Source organism: Emys orbicularis, chromosome 2 (assembly GCF_028017835.1).
Source record: "Emys orbicularis isolate rEmyOrb1 chromosome 2, rEmyOrb1.hap1, whole genome shotgun sequence".
NCBI lineage: Eukaryota > Metazoa > Chordata > Testudines > Emydidae > Emys > Emys orbicularis.
Window position 1 is genome coordinate 16,528,171 of NC_088684.1, and position 18,800 is coordinate 16,546,970.

Genomic DNA, 18,800 nt, shown 5'->3' on the forward strand with positions numbered 1-18,800 from the left:
TAATTTTACAAACTTTATCTCACTGGAAGGTAAGGTCACAACAAAACCGGTTTTGCATAATGATAATATTTTAATATGCTGAGGTACAGGATAAAAGGCATCCTGCACTGATTTAGTAGGGGACAGGCAATTTTCTATTTAAATAAGGGACGTCCCTTGTAATATGGGACTGTTGGCAACCCTAGATCTGGAGGTCCCGAGAGTTTAGCCAATATACTGCAGTGAGGAGTTGTGCAGAATCTGCAAACTCACACTGCGCTCTCCAGTTCTTTGTATTGTATGTATAAGAGCTCAGCTGTTGTTATTTAGAACAGTGACTGTACTGAAAACATTAGCATAGATGCATTGTGTGCGTTATTGACAACAGTTCTATCCACCCAATCACTGATTTTGTGGTATCACATTATACAGACTAGATAATACAATGAATATATTATAAATTCACTTAAAATTGTGTGATTAATATTTGTAATATATTGGTTATTCTCCCCAAAAGATATACTGCTCTTTAATATTTTTAATGAATATGCCTGATCCTCTCCATTTACGTGATATGGTTTTGATATTTTGAATGTGGCTACAGCCCCATGCTAACAAAACTGAATTGAGTTGGATCATACCCATCGGAAATGGCTTTCCCGCTCATGTCAATCTTGTTTCTCACTGAGACTCCAGTTACTTTACGGAACGGTAAACGTGTGTAGAAGCTCTTCGCAGTCCCTTCTAGAATGACTGAAAACATCAAAGGGAAAGTTACTTCTTTCTTCAAATGATTTATACTATCAAGCGAACATAAAGAGGAGGGAGAAAGCAACATTTCTATGACACAGTGGTGATTTCTCAGTGTATTGGAAAATAAATTTAGGCGAACATGTTTGACAGCTAGATTTGTTTCTACACAGGATGAATGCCCAACAGGCATTCTAATGGCAGCAAGATGGGCTGATAAGTAAGGGACTCAAGTTCAGGTTCTGAATTCCCAGGCCAGCAGGGACTTGTATTGAAGTGATTCCAGTCCACTGAATTAGGTAGTCCACTTCAGACTGAATGCAGCATCTCTGGATAGACTAGGAGAATGCAGAGTGGGTAGTGTATGCAGCTTCCCCTTCCCTTTGGCTCTTAATAGAGTCAATGTTCAGTACTTCAGGTGTTGTGTTCTTTCATTTATAACAGAGCAATATTATGGGGCTGGAAGCAATAAGGAAGCTAAAAATACTTTAAACACTTTTCTATGAACACAACTACTGTAGTCTCCACAAGGATGTCAATGATTATGAATGGGAAGGGAGACATAGAATCATAGGATATCAGGGTTGGAAGGGACCTCAGGAGGTCATCTAGTCCAACCCCCTGCTCAAAGCAGGACTAATCCCCAGACAGATTTTTGCCCTGATCCCTAAATGGTCCCCTCAAGGACTGAACTCACAACCCTGGGTTTAGGAGGCCAATGCTCAAACCACTGAGCTATCCCTTCCCCCTTCCAACCCAATGACAATCTCCATATTCAAATACTGTTCAGACTAGGGAACGGTCTGAGGACTCCTGGTGCAGCTTCCTTTGGCCCCTCTGATATAGATGCTAACTGGGATGCGTTGTGAATATCCTTCCACTAGGAACTGAAGGGAGATCACCAGCAATTGGCCATCACATAGCCATGATGCCTTTCAGTTACTAATGTTAGTCTTTCATTGCTACTTCATGTTATATCCAGAGCCACCTAGTCTTCCTTATTGCAGTTCATAACATTCCTACATTCCCATTTGACATCCTTCAAAGTAAAAGCTGAGATGCTGATCGATGCCGCCAGGAATACAACATACATCTGTCTGAAATTCCAATTTAACACAGAAATTGAAGCTCACCTATTTTGTGATACACGGTCTGCAGTTGCTGGGGTAATACTGTCTGACAGTTTTCGGGGATGTGGTTGATGTAATTATCACAGATCTGAGCCTCTGGATAGAGTGTGCAGGCAAAATACGTGTTTGTGGTATTCTGAAGAGCTGCCAGCTGACAAAATGCATCTTCTTGTGCGCAACCTAAGAGGCAGAGCAGCTCAGTTTTATAAACTTAGCTATTTGTGTTCCCCTTCTCTCCAGTCTCATCTCTCCCTTGTTTATAATTCTTAAAATTAAACCTTTAGCACAAATATTCTTTACTGAGGTGTGTATTATTGTTATTATTATGCTATTACTGTATAAGAAAAATAAATAGGGACAAATTCTGCTTTTAACTGGTGTAAACTCAGAATAATTTCCTGGCATGAGTGGGGTTACTCCAGCTTTACACAGGAAAAGCTGAGAGTAGGATCTGGTTCACAGTCTTTTTTGTTTTAGGCAATCTTTTTATAAAACAGGGACCAGAACACCCAAGAAACAGATATGAGGATTTCCAAACTAATTCAATATATTAAACCTACAATAACAATTGCATATTTCTTCTGGTTTATAAAATAAAAGAGGCAGTATCAGCAAACATTTTCTAGAACGTCCTATGAAACGTCTGTAAAATTATTTCTGGAGAGTTCCTCTCATACACTAAAAATGCTTCTATGCAGATTGACCATATGAGTTGGTTCCTTTTTGTGGTTTACCTTGAAATTCACACCCTGTCTGGCTGCCTTCCTTCCTTGCTATAATAAAGGAATTTTGCAAAACTCCAAGGCTCTAATGCACTTTAAAAAAATAAAATAACGAACTGATCAGGCCAGTTTGCTAATTATTGTGCTAATTATTGATGCCCTGATGCTGCAAAATTTACACAAGTGTTTTAAGCATGTGAGTAGTCCCACTGACTTCTTAAAGTTAAATATGTCTATAGTGTTGGGCATCTCTCTTAGTAGCTGCTTTTCTGTTAGTCAGAGGGCTTATCTACATGGCCCTGCAATTCAGACTACATGGGCATGAATAGAAGTCTACATCACAGTGCTGCTCTGTAACTCCCCCCTGTGGATGCTGCAGGTGCAAACTAAAAGTTCAAGATAATACAATCCTCTTCAAACAGGACTATGTTAATGTGATCCAGAAATCTTTTAGTTCACACCTGCAGCATCCACATGTGGGAGTTACAGGACAGCATTTAGGTGTGCACTGCTGTTTATATCTCCATAGTCCGAACTATGGAGCAGTGTAAACATAGCCAGAGATTTAGCAACCCATCTTTCCAAAATATGGAAATATGTTATCCCCCAACATTGGTAGACTATGCCAGCGTTGTTTCATAAAATATGTACTATAGACAATAAACTTGATTTGAATGATGTCTTGAATGATTCTCCTCTCTCTTACCCCATTGTTACCCCACAGTGTAACTTCACCGATGTCAGTGGAGTTACTCGGTCGTATGAGAGGAGCATCAGGCCCATATCTGAGCCCCAGTATCATGGAAAACTAGAGATATCATCACCTTTTATAACAAACATTTTTGAGCATTACTCCATGACTTTTGTCCTTTTCTTTACCTAGGGGCTAAGGGACTCACTCAAGTTTTTACCAACAACTGTGCCTATCCTGGGAAAACTTCATGTTCTGGAATTCACCACTGGTGTAGCTCCACAGCTCTAGTGTAAGCAGGACCCAGATGATTTTAACACGATGTCATCTAACTTGGTAGTAAGAACAGTTGGGTACTGTCTACACTACACTACACCTTCCACTGCTGCTACCGCTAGTGGAGATGCGCCAGCAATGACTGAGTTTTTTGCCACAGTCAACAAAGCCACTGAGCGGCAAGGGAGTGGTGCCAGCCTGCCAGCTTCATCGTGGGCTGGGTGGCTTCTCATTGAGACTGGAGAGTACAACCCATGACTCCCATGTCAATTTTTGCGCTTTCCCTGTGAAAAAAAATCCATAAATGCTGCAGTTTCTAATGCCCATGACTAGGGTAGCTATTGAAACTGCTGATTAATTATTGTTTCCCTACTAGCATGTAGAATAAAGGTCTAAGATTTCTTACGTGTGAGACACCAGAGCGTCGCCTGCTCTGCTGAATACTTGTGTTTGAAGAGCCAGTACTGCTGGGATGGGATGGAACGGCTTTGGTCTAGTTGTATCAGGCTGTTGTCCATTAGGGAAAAAAGTTCCATTACAGAATCTGATCCACATGAAAAAAAAAAAAAAGCAAGATTTATTTACAATCTGGGATACATTAGGATGGTTTATACGTAAAACTCTGAATTCCACAGTGTGTCAGCTGTAACCTTTTCCCAGGGTTAATGTATATCCAGGTTGGTTTTAAATAGGACTGTCTCAGGGATAATACCTGTATATTTGAATTGTGTTTGGGTTGGGATTTAATCTTTTTTTTCCAAGAGTCTATTAAGGGGCTGAAATAAAGCACAATATGCTCATATCACAGCATCTCTCTGTTAACTTTATCCAGTCCATCTACCTGCCATTGCAGGATCATTCCTCACAATATCTTTTCTAGCATGTTAATCAAGTTAGTTTTAATGACCTGAAGTGATGCAATTTCCACCAGTTCCCTTGGGAAGTTATCCAACAGCCCACTATCAGCAAGTTTCCCCCCCAATACTTAGCCAAAATGCTCCTTTTATTAATTTAATCCTATATCTCCCAGTAATTACCCCCATATACCATCTTAAGTAATTCTTCTCTATCCCTGGCATGTGCTCCGTTCAAATGTGTGTAGACTGTGGTGCCTTCCCATTGTTGTCCCTGAGCTATTTTTGCCTCTCTTCAATTATTCCCCTTAAATAAGCCCATGCAGCTCTTGGGACATTTTTGTTGTTTTTCCACTGATCTCCTTCCAGTTTGTCAATAAACACTCTCTTATTTCTCAAAAGGGAGGAGCAGACCACACCGCACATTATTTTGGCCCTGTACGACTCCCACGTTATTTAATCCACGAAGCACTAAAATAGTCAGCGAAAAATTGAAACACAAAACCAAAGAAACACTAATACTTGGATCACAAATGCTAAACCTCTCACATATCTCAGGCTAAACATGTACAGGGGGTTTATTGTGTCTATTTTTTTTTTCATATGGAGATATACCTATCTCATAGAACTGGAAGGGACCCTGAAAAGTCATTGAGTCCAGCCCCCTGCCTTCACTAGCAGGACCAAGTACTGATTTTTTGCCTCAGATCCCTAAGTGGCCCTCTCAAGGATTGAATCACAACCCTGGGTTTAACAGGCCAATGCTCAAACCACTGAGCTATCCCTCCCCCCCATATTCATTTTCTCTCATCATAAAATATTCAGAAATGTTGCCATGTGTTCTAAACATCATCGTGCTGTAATAAAAAGTCTCACTCTTGCAGATATTTCCCCAGATTTCTCAGTAACTCTGTATTTTTAACAAGTGACCTGGAAGTCTTTTTACCTGTCAAGACCCAAGCCTTCAGTCTCCTAGGTTTCTCTGGGGCTGTCCATAAATTATGTAACACATTAGCGGGTGAGTGGGTCCTTAAGTGTGTGTGTTTGTTTCAGTGTTACAAAAAGTTACAAGAGGTGGGTGGGTTTTGGGGGGGGGAAAAATCACCAAAAATGTGTTGCGTAATTTATGGACAGCCCCTCTTGAAACAGTAGCTGATATGACTCATCCCTAAAACACAGTGCAGAAAGCTGCATTCCTTACATTGCTTTAGGTTTTAATGATATCATCAGTTCTTGCAGGGAAAATGTCGAACCCCCAGGCCCTGAACTCAAGTCTTGGCAGGTAAATGAAAAGAATTTCAGTCAATCTTTTAAATGTTTTTATTCCTCCTTTTAAAGTCTAGACTTGTGTTCCACTAATCATATGGGAGCTTAGCCAGTTAAACGGGAATTTTAGTTTATCTTTCATGCAAATAATATGAGGTAAATCAATAACAGTTTGCCATGTTTTACCATTTTAGCTGCCTTAAATCACACCTGCATCTCCCATAGACATTCATCAAAGCTTCACAGAAGGATTACAACTTGGTGTAGATGAACCAAAACTCTGCCATCAAGGGGTCACATTTTTTTTCTCAGTTACACTTGTGTAGAAACTCTAGTGACTTCAGTTGAGTTACTTTGGATTTACACGGGCCTAACCAAGAGCAGAATCTGGAACAGCAGGTGTCTATGGACAAAAGGCCTATGATTCTAGTTTCAGACTTCAGGTTTGGTTCCATTAAGCTCCCAAAAGTCTGTGGGCCAGAACCTCAGCTGGTGCAAATCAGCATAGTTATGGACCAATACGTTCTTTCAGAAGCTTATCAGAAGAAGCCAAATCCTCTGAGTCTGTACTATTGTCATTAGAACAGGCTCTCCTCTGATATTCTAGCACTTTCGCTTCTGTCCTGGCCTTGGAAGTGCAGGGTCATGTGAAAATGAAAAAGAAAAAGAAGCCAGGGAGAAAGTTCAGGGGGGTTCTTGTTTTGCCTGAACCAATCTGCCCAAACCTACTCATTTCCCATGAATGTACTTGAACAAAGAGAAAAACAATAGGCTTGACACCGTGTGTTCTGGGCACTCGCAGCTAAATTCCGCATTCTCCTACACTGTCTTAAACACATCCTCCTTGTTTGTCACATGAAATATATCAAATCTGAAGTTTCCCCTTGTTATTTCACACAGTCATAGAGTTTAAGGCCAGATGGGACTATCAGATCATCTAGTCTGACCTCCTGTACATCATAAGCCGCCACCGTCACCACCCAGCATCGACTACAGTACTACCCCAGTACCTGGTAACATTAGCTCGGTCTGGGTTTGTAAAACAGCAGCATCACATGCAGAGGATTTCGTCTGGGTAATCATATCAGAACCTACAACACAATCAGAGCTATTTATTAATCTGTATTATTGGTATTAATATAGTGCCTAGAAGTCTTGGTTATGGACTAGGCCCCAATTGTGCTAGGCCCCATACAGACACAGAACAAAAAGACTGTCCCTTAAGCTCATATTGATTCCAGTTGCAGTTCGTCTGTGAAACACACTATTAGTTCCTAAACAGGTTTCAGAGTGGTAGACGTGTTAGTCTGTATCAGCAAAAACAACGAGGAGTCCTTGTGGCACCTTAGAGACTAACAAATTTATTTGGGCATAAGCTTTTGTGGGCTAGAACCCACTTCATCAGATGCAAGGAGTGGAAAATACAGGAGCAGGTATAAATACATGAAAGGATGGGGATTGCCTTACCAAGTGTGAGGTCAGTCTAATGAGATAAATCAATTAACAGCAGGATACCAGGGGAGGAAAAATAACTTTTGAAGTGGTAATGAGAGTGGCCCATTACAGACAGTTGACAAGAAGATGTGAGTAACAGTAGGGAGAAATTAGTATTGGGGAAATTCGGTTTAGGTTTTGTAATGACCCAGTTTCCTGATACTGAGTTTTACACAACAAGTTAACAAAGAACATCTTACAGGGCAATGTTACTATCTAAGCAAACAGCTTAGTAAGTTTCACCAAAGGATGAAGTAAGTGTCTGCACTTAGCCCCTGTTTTGGGGCCAGTTAGTGTATCAGTCCCCATGCTTCAGGGTACAAGCAGTTCACCAGCTGGAGTTAGGAAGAAATTCCTCTCTGTGATATATACTGCACAAGTGAATTACACTACAGGAGGCTTTACAACTACCGCTAAAGGGCTGAGCACTGGCCACTGGCTGAGACGGGCACCAGATTAGGATGATCACTGGTCTGTTCTGATAGGGCAGTTCTTATATTCGGAGTGTTGGATTTTCAAAAGCTCTGGAACTGCTTTAAGGTGCTTTTGAAAATCCCACCATGCTGAACCAAAATGAATCCACTAAACTCAGTAAATATCCGTATTCAGTAAATATTCAATATCAAGGCTCTAGAAGCATGCAGCCCTATGTACTCTTAGAGTGGGAGCAAAAAAGTGTTTTGGGATATTCATGCAGTAAATCTACTGGGAACAATGGAAGCTTGTGATGAGTCATGATAATTAAACGAATCTATCTAGATATTTGCAAAGTGCCAAATTACCCTGGTATCCAGGGGCTGACAGTGAGATAAATGGCTTGTGTCTCCATAGCTTCTTGCATAGATTTCAGAAACAAGGGGCCCGATTCACCTCTTGCTTACACTGATTCTACACCAGCAGCATGCCATTGTAGGTGAGAAAAGACTCTGGTCTAGGGCCAAGTTTTCTGCTGGTGCAGCTCCATTAAAGTCAAATGACTTTTCCGTTTACACTCGCAGAGAATGTGGCCCCCATTTTTTTGGTCTTTTATCTTTCCAACCTCTTATAAGTGACAGCAGGATAAAACTCACCTCTCCACAGATAGACACGCTGAAAGCTGCTGAAGGCTCCTTCCGTTTCTTCTGAGAGCTCAGAAGCTGACAAAGAAAGAAATGTTCATTAGTGCAATTGCTAAAATTAATTAAATGGTTTATGGTGAGCGGCCGGGAAATTATATCAAACCACATTCCAAAGTTTAATACAACTATGCAATAACATTTCTAGTACAACGACACTAAAGGAAAGATGGTCTAGTAGTTCGGGTGCTAACCTATGTCTGGTGAGCCCTGTGCTGCCACAGATTTCCCGTGTAAACCTAGAGAAGTCACTTGTCTCTCTGTGCCTTAGTTCCCCATCTGTAAAAAGGGGAACATCCCTACCTCACAGGGATGTCGTGAGACTAAATACATTAAAGGGAATGAGGTGCTCAGATACTGCAGTAATGGAGGATATATAAGAACTAAGAACCTCCACCAGACGTGTGTTGAGAAGTCATAAGTACTGTAAGCAGCATTTCTCTATCTGTCCATATAGATTCTGATACTGCACCCATCAACGTAGTACAGGGGTCGGCAACCTTTCAGAAGTGGTGTGCTGAGTCTTCATTTATTCACTCTAATTTAAGGTTTCGCGTGCCAGTAATGCATGTTAACGTTTTTAGAAGGTCTCATTCTAGAAGTCTATAATATATAACTAAACTATTGTTGTATGTAAAGTAAATAAGGTTTTTAAAATGTTTAAGAAGCTTCATTTAAAATTAAATTAAAATGCAGAGCCCCCCAGACCGGTGGCCGGGACCCAGGCAGCGTGAGTGCCACTGAAAATCAGCTCGCGTGCCGCCTTCGGTTGCCTACCCCTGACATAGTAGCTAAGTACTGCAGTAAGAATCTTAAATGCTGTCTAACCAGTCAAAGCATTGGTAACCGACTGTATTATAATCGTTAGCATTTTTTATCTTAAAAATGCTGTAAAAACATCAACTGACCGACACAGCACCCCCGTGGGGGGGGGGGGGCAAGTAAGCATGATTATTCCCTTTTTACACATGGTGAATCTTTGGCAGACAAGTTAAGTCCCAAGGTCCTGATCCTGCAACGGGATCTATGCAAGCAGACCCCATGCCCATGTGGTATCTCACTGAATTCAATGAAGCGCCACAGGACCTGGGTCTCTGCCCAGACAGATCCAGCTGCAGTACTGGGGTCCTTACTTTCAGAAGTGTTCACCAATTTTTGGCCACTCAAGTGGAGATATTCAGGGCTGACTTTTAGAGGTTTTGAGCATTCATAACACCACTCAATTTAAATGGTAATTGTTGGTGTCCACACCTCTGAAAAATTAGGCCCCTGGAAGGCAGCTAAAATTGCAGACATTTGTGATAATGTTGGGTTTAAGTTTTCAGAACCTGGTGCCTGAACTACGTATACATAATACATGGTGATGGGTAAAATCTGGCAACTGAACACCATCAATATACAGTTGAGGGTCCAAAAGCAGTTGCATACACTCATCTGTTTGCGCATGCAGTTATCCTGTTTAAATGTGAACTCCATATTTTGAGACTGATTCATTGCTATATTTCCCCACTTTTACCCAAGTGTCACTTCCGTGGAGTGGAAGACCTTTGTGCACACAAAGGTTCAAGACCTTTGTGCACACAATTGACCTGCTGCATATGCATGCCTGTAATTTTAAATGCGTAATTAATTTACACAAGCAATTGCGGTGCCTTTTTTTTTTTTTTTAATCTAACTCTAAAAGCTGAATAAGAATTTTTAGTTCCTCAAGACAACACACCCCACAAGGTATCTGTCTTACATATTGCTAAGGTTCTTCTGACCTTTCTATTTAAATAAGTAATAAAACCACATAACTGCATAGTCAAAGGATCTCTTGGCTTTGAACCATGGTTTTGAGTTTACAAACCTTGAAAATTAAATTGCCATAAAATTAATTCATGCCAAGAGTTTAGATCATATGAAATCTGGAAGCAGCCATTGGCTACATTAGAAATGAGACAATGAACACCTTTGTTTTTAGATAGACGGTTTACTTGAACAGACCTGAATTAAGTGTTCCACAAAGCCCTTGCAGAACAATGTAAAACAATGTGTTTTGAACTCTGTTCATTTTTATTAACACAGGTAGCCACAATAAAGTACAAGGGCCCATCTTGTAGGTTAAGTCATAAAAATGCACCAGACTAATGGATAATTCATAGAATCATAGAATCGTAGGACTGGAGGGGACCTCGAGAGGTCATCTAGTTCAATCCCCTGCACTCATGCAAGGACTAAGTATTATCTAGACCATCCCTGACAGGTGTTTGTTTAAAATCTCCAACAATGGAGTTTCCACAACCTCCCTAGTCAAATTATTCCAGTGCTTAACCACCCTGACAGTTAGGAAGTTTTTCCTAATGTCCAACCTAAACCGCTCTTGCTGCAATTTAAGCCCATTGCAATTAAATTCATTCCACTTGGCTCATACATAGCCAGATCCTGCAGTCCTTATTCCAGCAAAACTATCACTGAAGTCAGGAAGAGCTTTCACTGAGTGGAACGAAGAAAAAGGGCTGGAGGGTCTATGTGGACAGTGAGTATAGGATAATTTAGCAAACGTAATTTAAGATGGAAGAATTTATTTACTTACTTCCAGCGAACTCTTGGCCTCCCAGATTGAATAAAAACTGCTGCTTTTTTTCATTGTAGTTCACCCCTTTACATATTCCATCTCCTCCAGGCTTTGAGTTTCGACTCCAGTCATTTCTATGGCAGAGCAACACATCTGGGTAGCTCATCAACCCACACAGGATAGTACCTAGAGTCAATTGAAGAGAGAATTGTACGTTTGTAATAATACTTATACTGCACCTTTCATGCAAGGGTGTCAATATCTTTGTAATCATTAAATAAACCTCAACACCACAGTCAGACTGGTAAGTGTTATCCCCTTTTTAAACTGGGATGCTCAGAAAATTGGGCCAATTTTTACAAATTTGAGTGCCTAAAGCGGAGCACCTAAATTCATGCCTAAGACATATAAGCTTGTAACCTGGTTTTCTGAGATGCTAAGCACCCACAAATACCTCCTACTTTACAAATAACATTGAATAATAATTAACAACACCCAGCCGCGTGCGAGGCATTTCATAGCAGACATAGAGAGACACACTCATGGCCTCAGAAGTCTTACAATCTTGGGCCCTGAACCAACACAGCACTTAGTCAAGTGCTTGAATGCTTTATTGGACAGGAGCCTGAATTCAGTCAACTTAGGTGTAAATCTTCCCAAAAGTTATACCATGAGTCAGTGGCATGGCCAGGTGTAGAATCCAGGCATTCTGGCTCCCAATCTACTTCTATAATATCTAGACTCATTGCATTCTTGGTTTGTGGCTGCTGTCATGGCTCAGACATAAAATGTCCTTTAATAATTCATTCTCTAAGTAAAAGTAAGTATTTCTTTTTAATATATGGAGGTATACCTATCTCATAGAACTGGAAGGGACCCTGAAAGGTCATTGAGTCCAGCCCCCTGCCTTCACTAGCAGGACCAAGTACTGATTTTGCCCCAGATCTCTAGGTGGCCCCCTCAAGGATTGAACTCACAACCCTGGGTTTAGCAGGCCAATGCACAAACAACTGAGCTATCCCTCCCCCCTTTTCCTACTAGCAGTGAATGCTATACAATTTTTAACCAAAAATACCAGTCAGATCCATGCATTTTGAGGCATTATTGACCCAAACATGCTATCACAGGTAACCAGACAGCTTCATAATGTGCAAAAACAACAAGGAGTCCTTGTGACACCTTAGAGACTAACACATTTATTTGGGCATAAGCTTTCATGGGATATAACCCATGAAAGCTTATGCCTAAATAAATGTGTTAGTCTCTAAGATGCCACAAGGACTCCTCTTTGTTTGTACTGATACAGACTACCACTCTGAAACCGGTCTTCATAATGTGCAGTCATTTCATAATCTCTTCTACAGATTCAGATAGCAAGACCTTAAACACATAAAAGGGAGGCCAGCTCATTCTGACAATGAATGCATGCGAAGTGTACAAACCTATAATGGGTTGCTTTTTGTTTTGTATTGTCCTTACCAGAAATATGATGGACCTGATTCACTACTGCATTACTCCAGTTTTGTGCTGATGTAAATCCAATGGCTTCACTGGAGTTATATTGGATTACACATTAATTAATCAGGTCTGCTGTGCTGCCACTTTGTTGAATGACTCGTGACTTATACAGTAACATCATTCTGTGGTCTGCACCATTAGCTCTCATTTTAAAATGACATGAGCCAAAACTAAGCAATGAAATATATCATGAAGTTCAACATAGGAAGTAGAAATGAAAAACAAATATCAGGGTATCAATCCCGAAAGAGCAGACATATACTTACTGTACCACATCATAAATAAAATTGCAAGTATATTAAAAATTATTTAGAAACATCAAAGGTTGTTCATCTTGGCATTTTGCACAAAAAATACACCCAAAATCTGCCAACAAAATCAATCTTGGTAAACACACTCTGTTGGATTTTCATTAATAACTTGGACTTTGTGTACAATAAACATAATCTATTTCCAAGAATTAAAGTTCCAGAAAAATGGTAGCTAAAATGCTAGCCAAGATTCCTTTAAAAACTGACTTTCTTTCACATATTTATTGTTTCATGGGACACTAACATTTTTTCCATATTTATGACATGAAGGAAAGTTTATATCCAAAGCCATTGATTTGCAAAGCCCTGAATTGTCACATGGTGTAAATAAATCCTGTGCTCTGAATAATGCAATGTTCTGGGGGGAAAAACAGTATTCGCCCATCTAATCAAAGACCGTATTATAATGCACAAGGGGCAAAGTCACGATTGCATGAATAACCCTAGTTCTGGCATTTTCTAACTTTTAAGTGCTGCAGTCTCAGGCTCTGATCTTGGAAAATCAGGCCCTTACACGTGTATTTAATTTTATACCTATGAACATTCCCATTGAACTCAATGGTACTATCCATGTGCTTAAAGTTAAGTATACATATCATCCTTTGCAGAATTGATACCTTAATAATGTTTTGTTAATGCAGTTTTTTGTATCTATTGCACTACAAAAGTGCATGATTCTTTAGCAATGTTCAAGACATGTTGTCCCTGTCCCAGTGAGCAAACCCCATTCATAGCACTTTCAACCATGAGCAGTCCCATTGTCAAGTATGATCAACTGCTTGGAAATACAAGAAAGAGTTGAACAATTCTTGCAGAACCAATAATGTAAAATCAAATGCCTCAGAGAGGCCCTGATTCAGCACAGCTCTTCAGCACATGCTTAACTTAATTAAGTCAATGGGATTTAAATGTGGGTTTATAGTTAAGCACATGCGTAAGTGCTGGTGCTAAATGGGCCAGATCGAATACCACCATTTACATCAAAAGATATGACCTCTCGGACCATATCCCAGTATCCAAGCCAGAATGCACTATATTAGCGAGCAACAGCTACAGAAATGTACGTTGAATAATGAATATCATCATGACAGGTAAGCATAGCCCTTAGAGATGATACAGCAGAAGATAAAACCATAAATCTGATTGACAGAGAATCAATGATCTTGCCAAGATATTTGGGATCAGTCTTGAAGTCAGTGAGATGCACTGCACAGGATGATACATGTTTGCAGGACTGTGCCCACACTTAGTTTAGTGTGGGGGTGCTGGATTGAGTTAGTGGCCTGTGGCATACAGGAGGTCAAACTAGGTGACCTGATGGTGCCTTTTGGCCTTAAAGTCTGTTATTCTAACTTTTGGAAGGACGTTGAATAATGAATATCATCATGACAGGTAAGCATAGCCCTTAGAGATGATACAGCAGAAGATAAAACCATAAATCTGATTGACAGAGAATCAATGATCTTGCCAAGATATTTGGGATCAGTCTTGAAGTCAGTGAGATGCACTGCACAGGATGATACATGTTTGCAGGACTGTGCCCACACTTAGTTTAGTGTGGGGGTGCTGGATTGAGTTAGTGGCCTGTGGCATACAGGAGGTCAAACTAGGTGACCTGATGGTGCCTTTTGGCCTTAAAGTCTGTTATTCTAACTTTTGGAAGGACTGTAGGGGATATGGATGAGGCAAGGGAGAGAATGCATGAGAGGAGAGAATGGACAAGACTGCCCTGACAAAGGTAATAGCCTTTGCACATGGGTTGGGCTTTGCACTCCATCCACCTCACTGCATTCTAGTTGGATTCCAGTGATTATGAAGTATCTGGGAAACTATAACCTGATATAAAAAGTCTGGTTGAAAAGCTCCTTTTCCTGCTCATAGAACAAGGTAATTGGTTTATATTTTAAACATTTCCTATTATATTTTAATTCCCCCATCAACAAACAAGTACCCACTTCTGGCAAACTTGCTGACAAGCCTCATTATTGCAGTACATGCCATTTAAAAGATGTATACAAATACAGAAAGGGGATTACTACCATAGGCATCCAGTGTTTAGACATTCTGCCTGCCCACATAAAGGAGTGAGAGTCACCCATGGACAAAGATCTATGTGCCACTTAAGTCTCAATTAAGGATTTAAGTTGCACATAGGCAGAGCACTGGCCCTCTGCACAGGCATAAATTGCACCCAGTGTTTTGCTTTTGTTAAGTTTCCCATTGTATGGGATAGCATTTTGCCTTTGCAGTTTGAACATGATTACCTCCATCAAGTACAACCTGGCTGAGGATAAAACCATCACAGCAAGGATCCTGGCTGCAAGCCTGACGGCAGAAGAGATGAACGTCTGTCAAAGATATGCCAGCTGCCGAGAGAACCACTGAGCTGTACACGCCAGAAAGCACATTCTGAAAATCCGTCAGCTCAAAGGTCTTGAGACCAGATATGGTGAATTCTTGTCCTGAACAGAACAGGAAGGAAAAAAAAAGCGTGTTCCAACAAGTGTAGGAGGCAAAGCAATAGCCGCAGAATATCTCCAGACCTGAGCTGGCTGAATGTTTTACAATAAAAGCCCAACATAGCAAAATCTTTCTGGCCTTTAAATTTCATTACAAATCTGAAACTCATGCTAAGTTCAACAACAGGTTTACATATCCAGGCTATTACGATCTTTCTCAAATCTCAGATAGTCTAAAACACCAAGATACAAGGCAGAAGTCTCTGCCCAGGTTCAAGTGGGACTTGACTTAATTTTGAGCAAATCTGAGCTCAGTTTATGGTTTCTGATAGAAATCAAATGAAGCCAGTGAAAGGAGAAGTTTTGGACCCATGCCTAGTAGAACTTTGCCACTTGGGATGGTTTGTTTTGAGCTTTGGAGTTTGTGCAAGGAGCGTGAACCCAAATGAACAAAAAACGCATAGGACAGATGATATTGTGTGGTTGAAGGTACCATATACCATGAGTAAATCCTATTGAAGTAAATGAGATTACCTGGGGAGCAAGGTATTTCTCAGTGTAAGAGTATCACAATTTGTGTCGAAATGAGCCAAGATAGCCAAATAATGCAGTTCTACAACAGACACAATGAAGCAACACATCAAATACAACGTGTTTTTGCCAAGGAATTCCTTTTTGTGAAAAATCTGTATTTCCACTCCAAGCAGATGCTAGAGTTCCTTCTGATGAGACATTAAGGTAGACAGGTTTGAATAGGGGTGCTTAAATTGCATCCACAAGATTGTGTGCGCGCTCTCTGTACACAGAAATGGATATTTTTATGCAAGAGGTGCAGGTGCAAATTTTTGTGGGATTAATTTAGATGTTCATGTCTGACATTAAAGATTGACTCAAATTGTAAAGGAAAAGGCATCAAAGGTGCCCTATAAAATGTGTTTTTGTTGGGTTTGGGATTTGTTTTTGTTTGGTTGGGTTTATTTTGTTAAAATAATTAACTTTGTGCTGTCTTGACCTGAGAATTTAGGAAATACAGACACCCCCCAACTTACGCAATCGTTCCATTCTGGAAAGCCTTGCGTAAGTCGGAAACATATACCTGTACGTTACGCAAAAATTTCCGCAAATTGAAAATCCTATTTCTGGCTTATGGAACTTTTTCCGTAAATGTGACTTTGCGTAAGTCTGGTCTTGCGTCTGTAATATAATTAAAATAATCAACCTAGAAACTTTCAGATATAATCACCTTCAGTCACACTTTCAACAGAACATTCGCTGATCCTGAGATACGAAATGATGCACTACATAACAGTCATTCTGCATGCCCACATGTTGCTATGATTTTCAGCCAACGGAATTGATAATTCTTATAACACTTTGTAGTTGCTTAAAAAGGTGAACAATGTTGAGTTTTAGGCCCCAATATTGTGATATTATAAAAATGGTTTTGCTAAATCTAATCTGAATAGAAATATTTTGGGGATATTATTGACATTTTGATGACTTTTAAAAAAATTGAACATTCCCCTGAATGGTCTGTGTTAATACAGCACCTAGCACAATGGGGTTCTGATCTAGGACGAGGTGCTACATTAATACTCATCAATAATAGTTTAAAAACTGACCAGTCTAATATTACTGCCCAAGCCAAGAGAAATGCCAAATTTACAGAGCATAAATGGTGAAAAGCAAATTCCATTTTAATGATCTAAGGTTTTATCAAGGGGTAAAAATTAGGACAAGATTTTAATTTTGTATATGATTCTTTATAATATTGTGTCGGATTTCTGTAATTAATAAAAGGACAGAAAACCTAGGCTAAATAAAGACTCCCCATCATACAGAAACACAGAAGTAAGAGAATAGGCCAAGAATGATCAATGCCTTTTTACTCTTCTCATCTGTCCCTGCCTGCTCACCCTCCACCCTCAGCCCCACATTACAGTTACAAGGAACTAATGGTGTGGGACATACCCATCTGATCCTAAACTCCTGCTCAGCACCCCAGAGGATGGTTAAAAAGCCACTCATGCTCTCTCTATATAAATCACACTGCAAGAAAATCAATCTTAATAGAATCAAAAATCCTTTAACTGTTAGTTCTAGAAGACTGACAGAGGCTGTCGTGCTGCTATTCAGTGCCTGACCCCGCAGAGACTCATGTCCTCATGGAGTCCATGCCTAACTGTTGGCAGGATCCGTTTTTCACTTTTCTAGACAACTGAACTATCAGTGGAGGTTCAGTACCTACCTTTTTTGAGATACACAGTCACTTCATCCTTCTCTTGGTTCCTCACTTTAAGCAGGCAGCTAAGATTAGCAATGCTAGTGGCAGCAGAATTTCCCATAACACCTTTCATCTGAGACAGACAGAGACACCATAAAGGTGCTTTAATTCATAGCAGGGAAAATACAGTCTATTCACGCTTATGAGGATGATGAATTAGTATATACTGTTCACAGTTGCCACAACTCCCTGGGGCTGTCTAGTTCTGCTGTTTGATCACAATTCCATCAGATCAGGGCATGATTCTTTGATGCTACTCCACTGTATTAACAACGGTGGCGTAGTTTCGTAAACAATGAGTTGCCAAAAGAAAGTGGCAAAATGCCATCTAGCTCAAGACCCTGGAGTGGAGGAATGGACAAAGATCTGACAACTGACACGATTATCTGTTTCACTGTTAGCATAGTCTAGATCAGGAGTAGGCAACCTATGGCACGTGTGCCAAAGGTGGCACACGAGCTGATTTTCAGTGGCACTCACACTGCCTGGGTCCTGGCCACCGGTCCGGGGGGGGGGGGGAAGAGGCTCTGCATTTTAATTTAATTTTAAATGAAGCTTCTTAAACATTTTAAAAAACTTATTTACTTTACATACCACAATAGTTTAGTATCAGAGGGGTAGCCGTGTTAGTCTGGACATGCGTCTGACGAAGTGGGTATTCACCCACGAAAGCTCATGCTCCCATACGTCTGTTAGTCTATAAGGTGCCACAGGGCTCTTTGTCGCTTTTCACAATAGTTTAGTTATATATTATAGACTTATAAAAAGAGACCTTCTAAAAACGTTAAAATGTATTACTGGCACGCGAAACCTTAAATTAGAGTGAATAAATAAAGACTCGGCACACCACTTCTGAAAGGTTGCCGACTCCTGGTCTAGATCTTTGAAGAATGGGAGTTTGTGAATGGTGATTTGGTTGGAGTTGTAGCAGATCAGCACAGGGGAGGCAAACATCTTCTAGGAAAGACCAATATAGGCGGCAGTCCCAGCAAATTTAGGATTAGCTTTCTTATTTCACGTGCAATAAGGGCAGGCAGTGCTGGGGATTTGGAACCTGGACTGCTGTGTTTTATTCCTGACTCTACCACTGACACACTGTGACACTCTGGACATGTTAATTCATCTCACTGTCTGTCTTACTGTTACTCTAATGCAATACGGGGGGGATGCTATTCACGGCAGGGATGCAGGAATTAGAGAGCACTATGCCGTGTCCAAAATGTTCAAAAGTGACTAATGATTTTGGGTACCTTCATTTTAGGGTGCTCAAATCAATACTCCTTAAAGGGGCCTGATTTCTAGTTTCTCCAGCACTTTCTAAAAATCAAGCCTCTTTAAGGTGTCCCAACGAAATACAGAGGCACCCAAAAATCACTTTTGGAAAACCTTCACTC

At 40.4% G+C, this 18,800-nt stretch overlaps 1 protein-coding gene across 1 annotated transcript in view; it reads right to left on the reverse strand.

The window, feature by feature from the left end:
* Window positions 1-18,800, reverse strand: part of TG (thyroglobulin) — a 203,498-nt gene that overhangs the window by 117,887 nt on the left and 66,811 nt on the right. The window contains exons 25-32 of the mRNA XM_065397852.1: window positions 17,371-17,479; window positions 14,928-15,125; window positions 10,853-11,020; window positions 8,233-8,298; window positions 6,679-6,759; window positions 3,955-4,092; window positions 1,863-2,039; window positions 621-732 (exon numbers count right to left, since the gene is read on the reverse strand). Of these exons, the coding sequence (XP_065253924.1) occupies window positions 621-732; window positions 1,863-2,039; window positions 3,955-4,092; window positions 6,679-6,759; window positions 8,233-8,298; window positions 10,853-11,020; window positions 14,928-15,125; window positions 17,371-17,479 (1,049 nt within the window). The remainder of the gene's footprint in view (window positions 1-620; window positions 733-1,862; window positions 2,040-3,954; window positions 4,093-6,678; window positions 6,760-8,232; window positions 8,299-10,852; window positions 11,021-14,927; window positions 15,126-17,370; window positions 17,480-18,800) is intronic.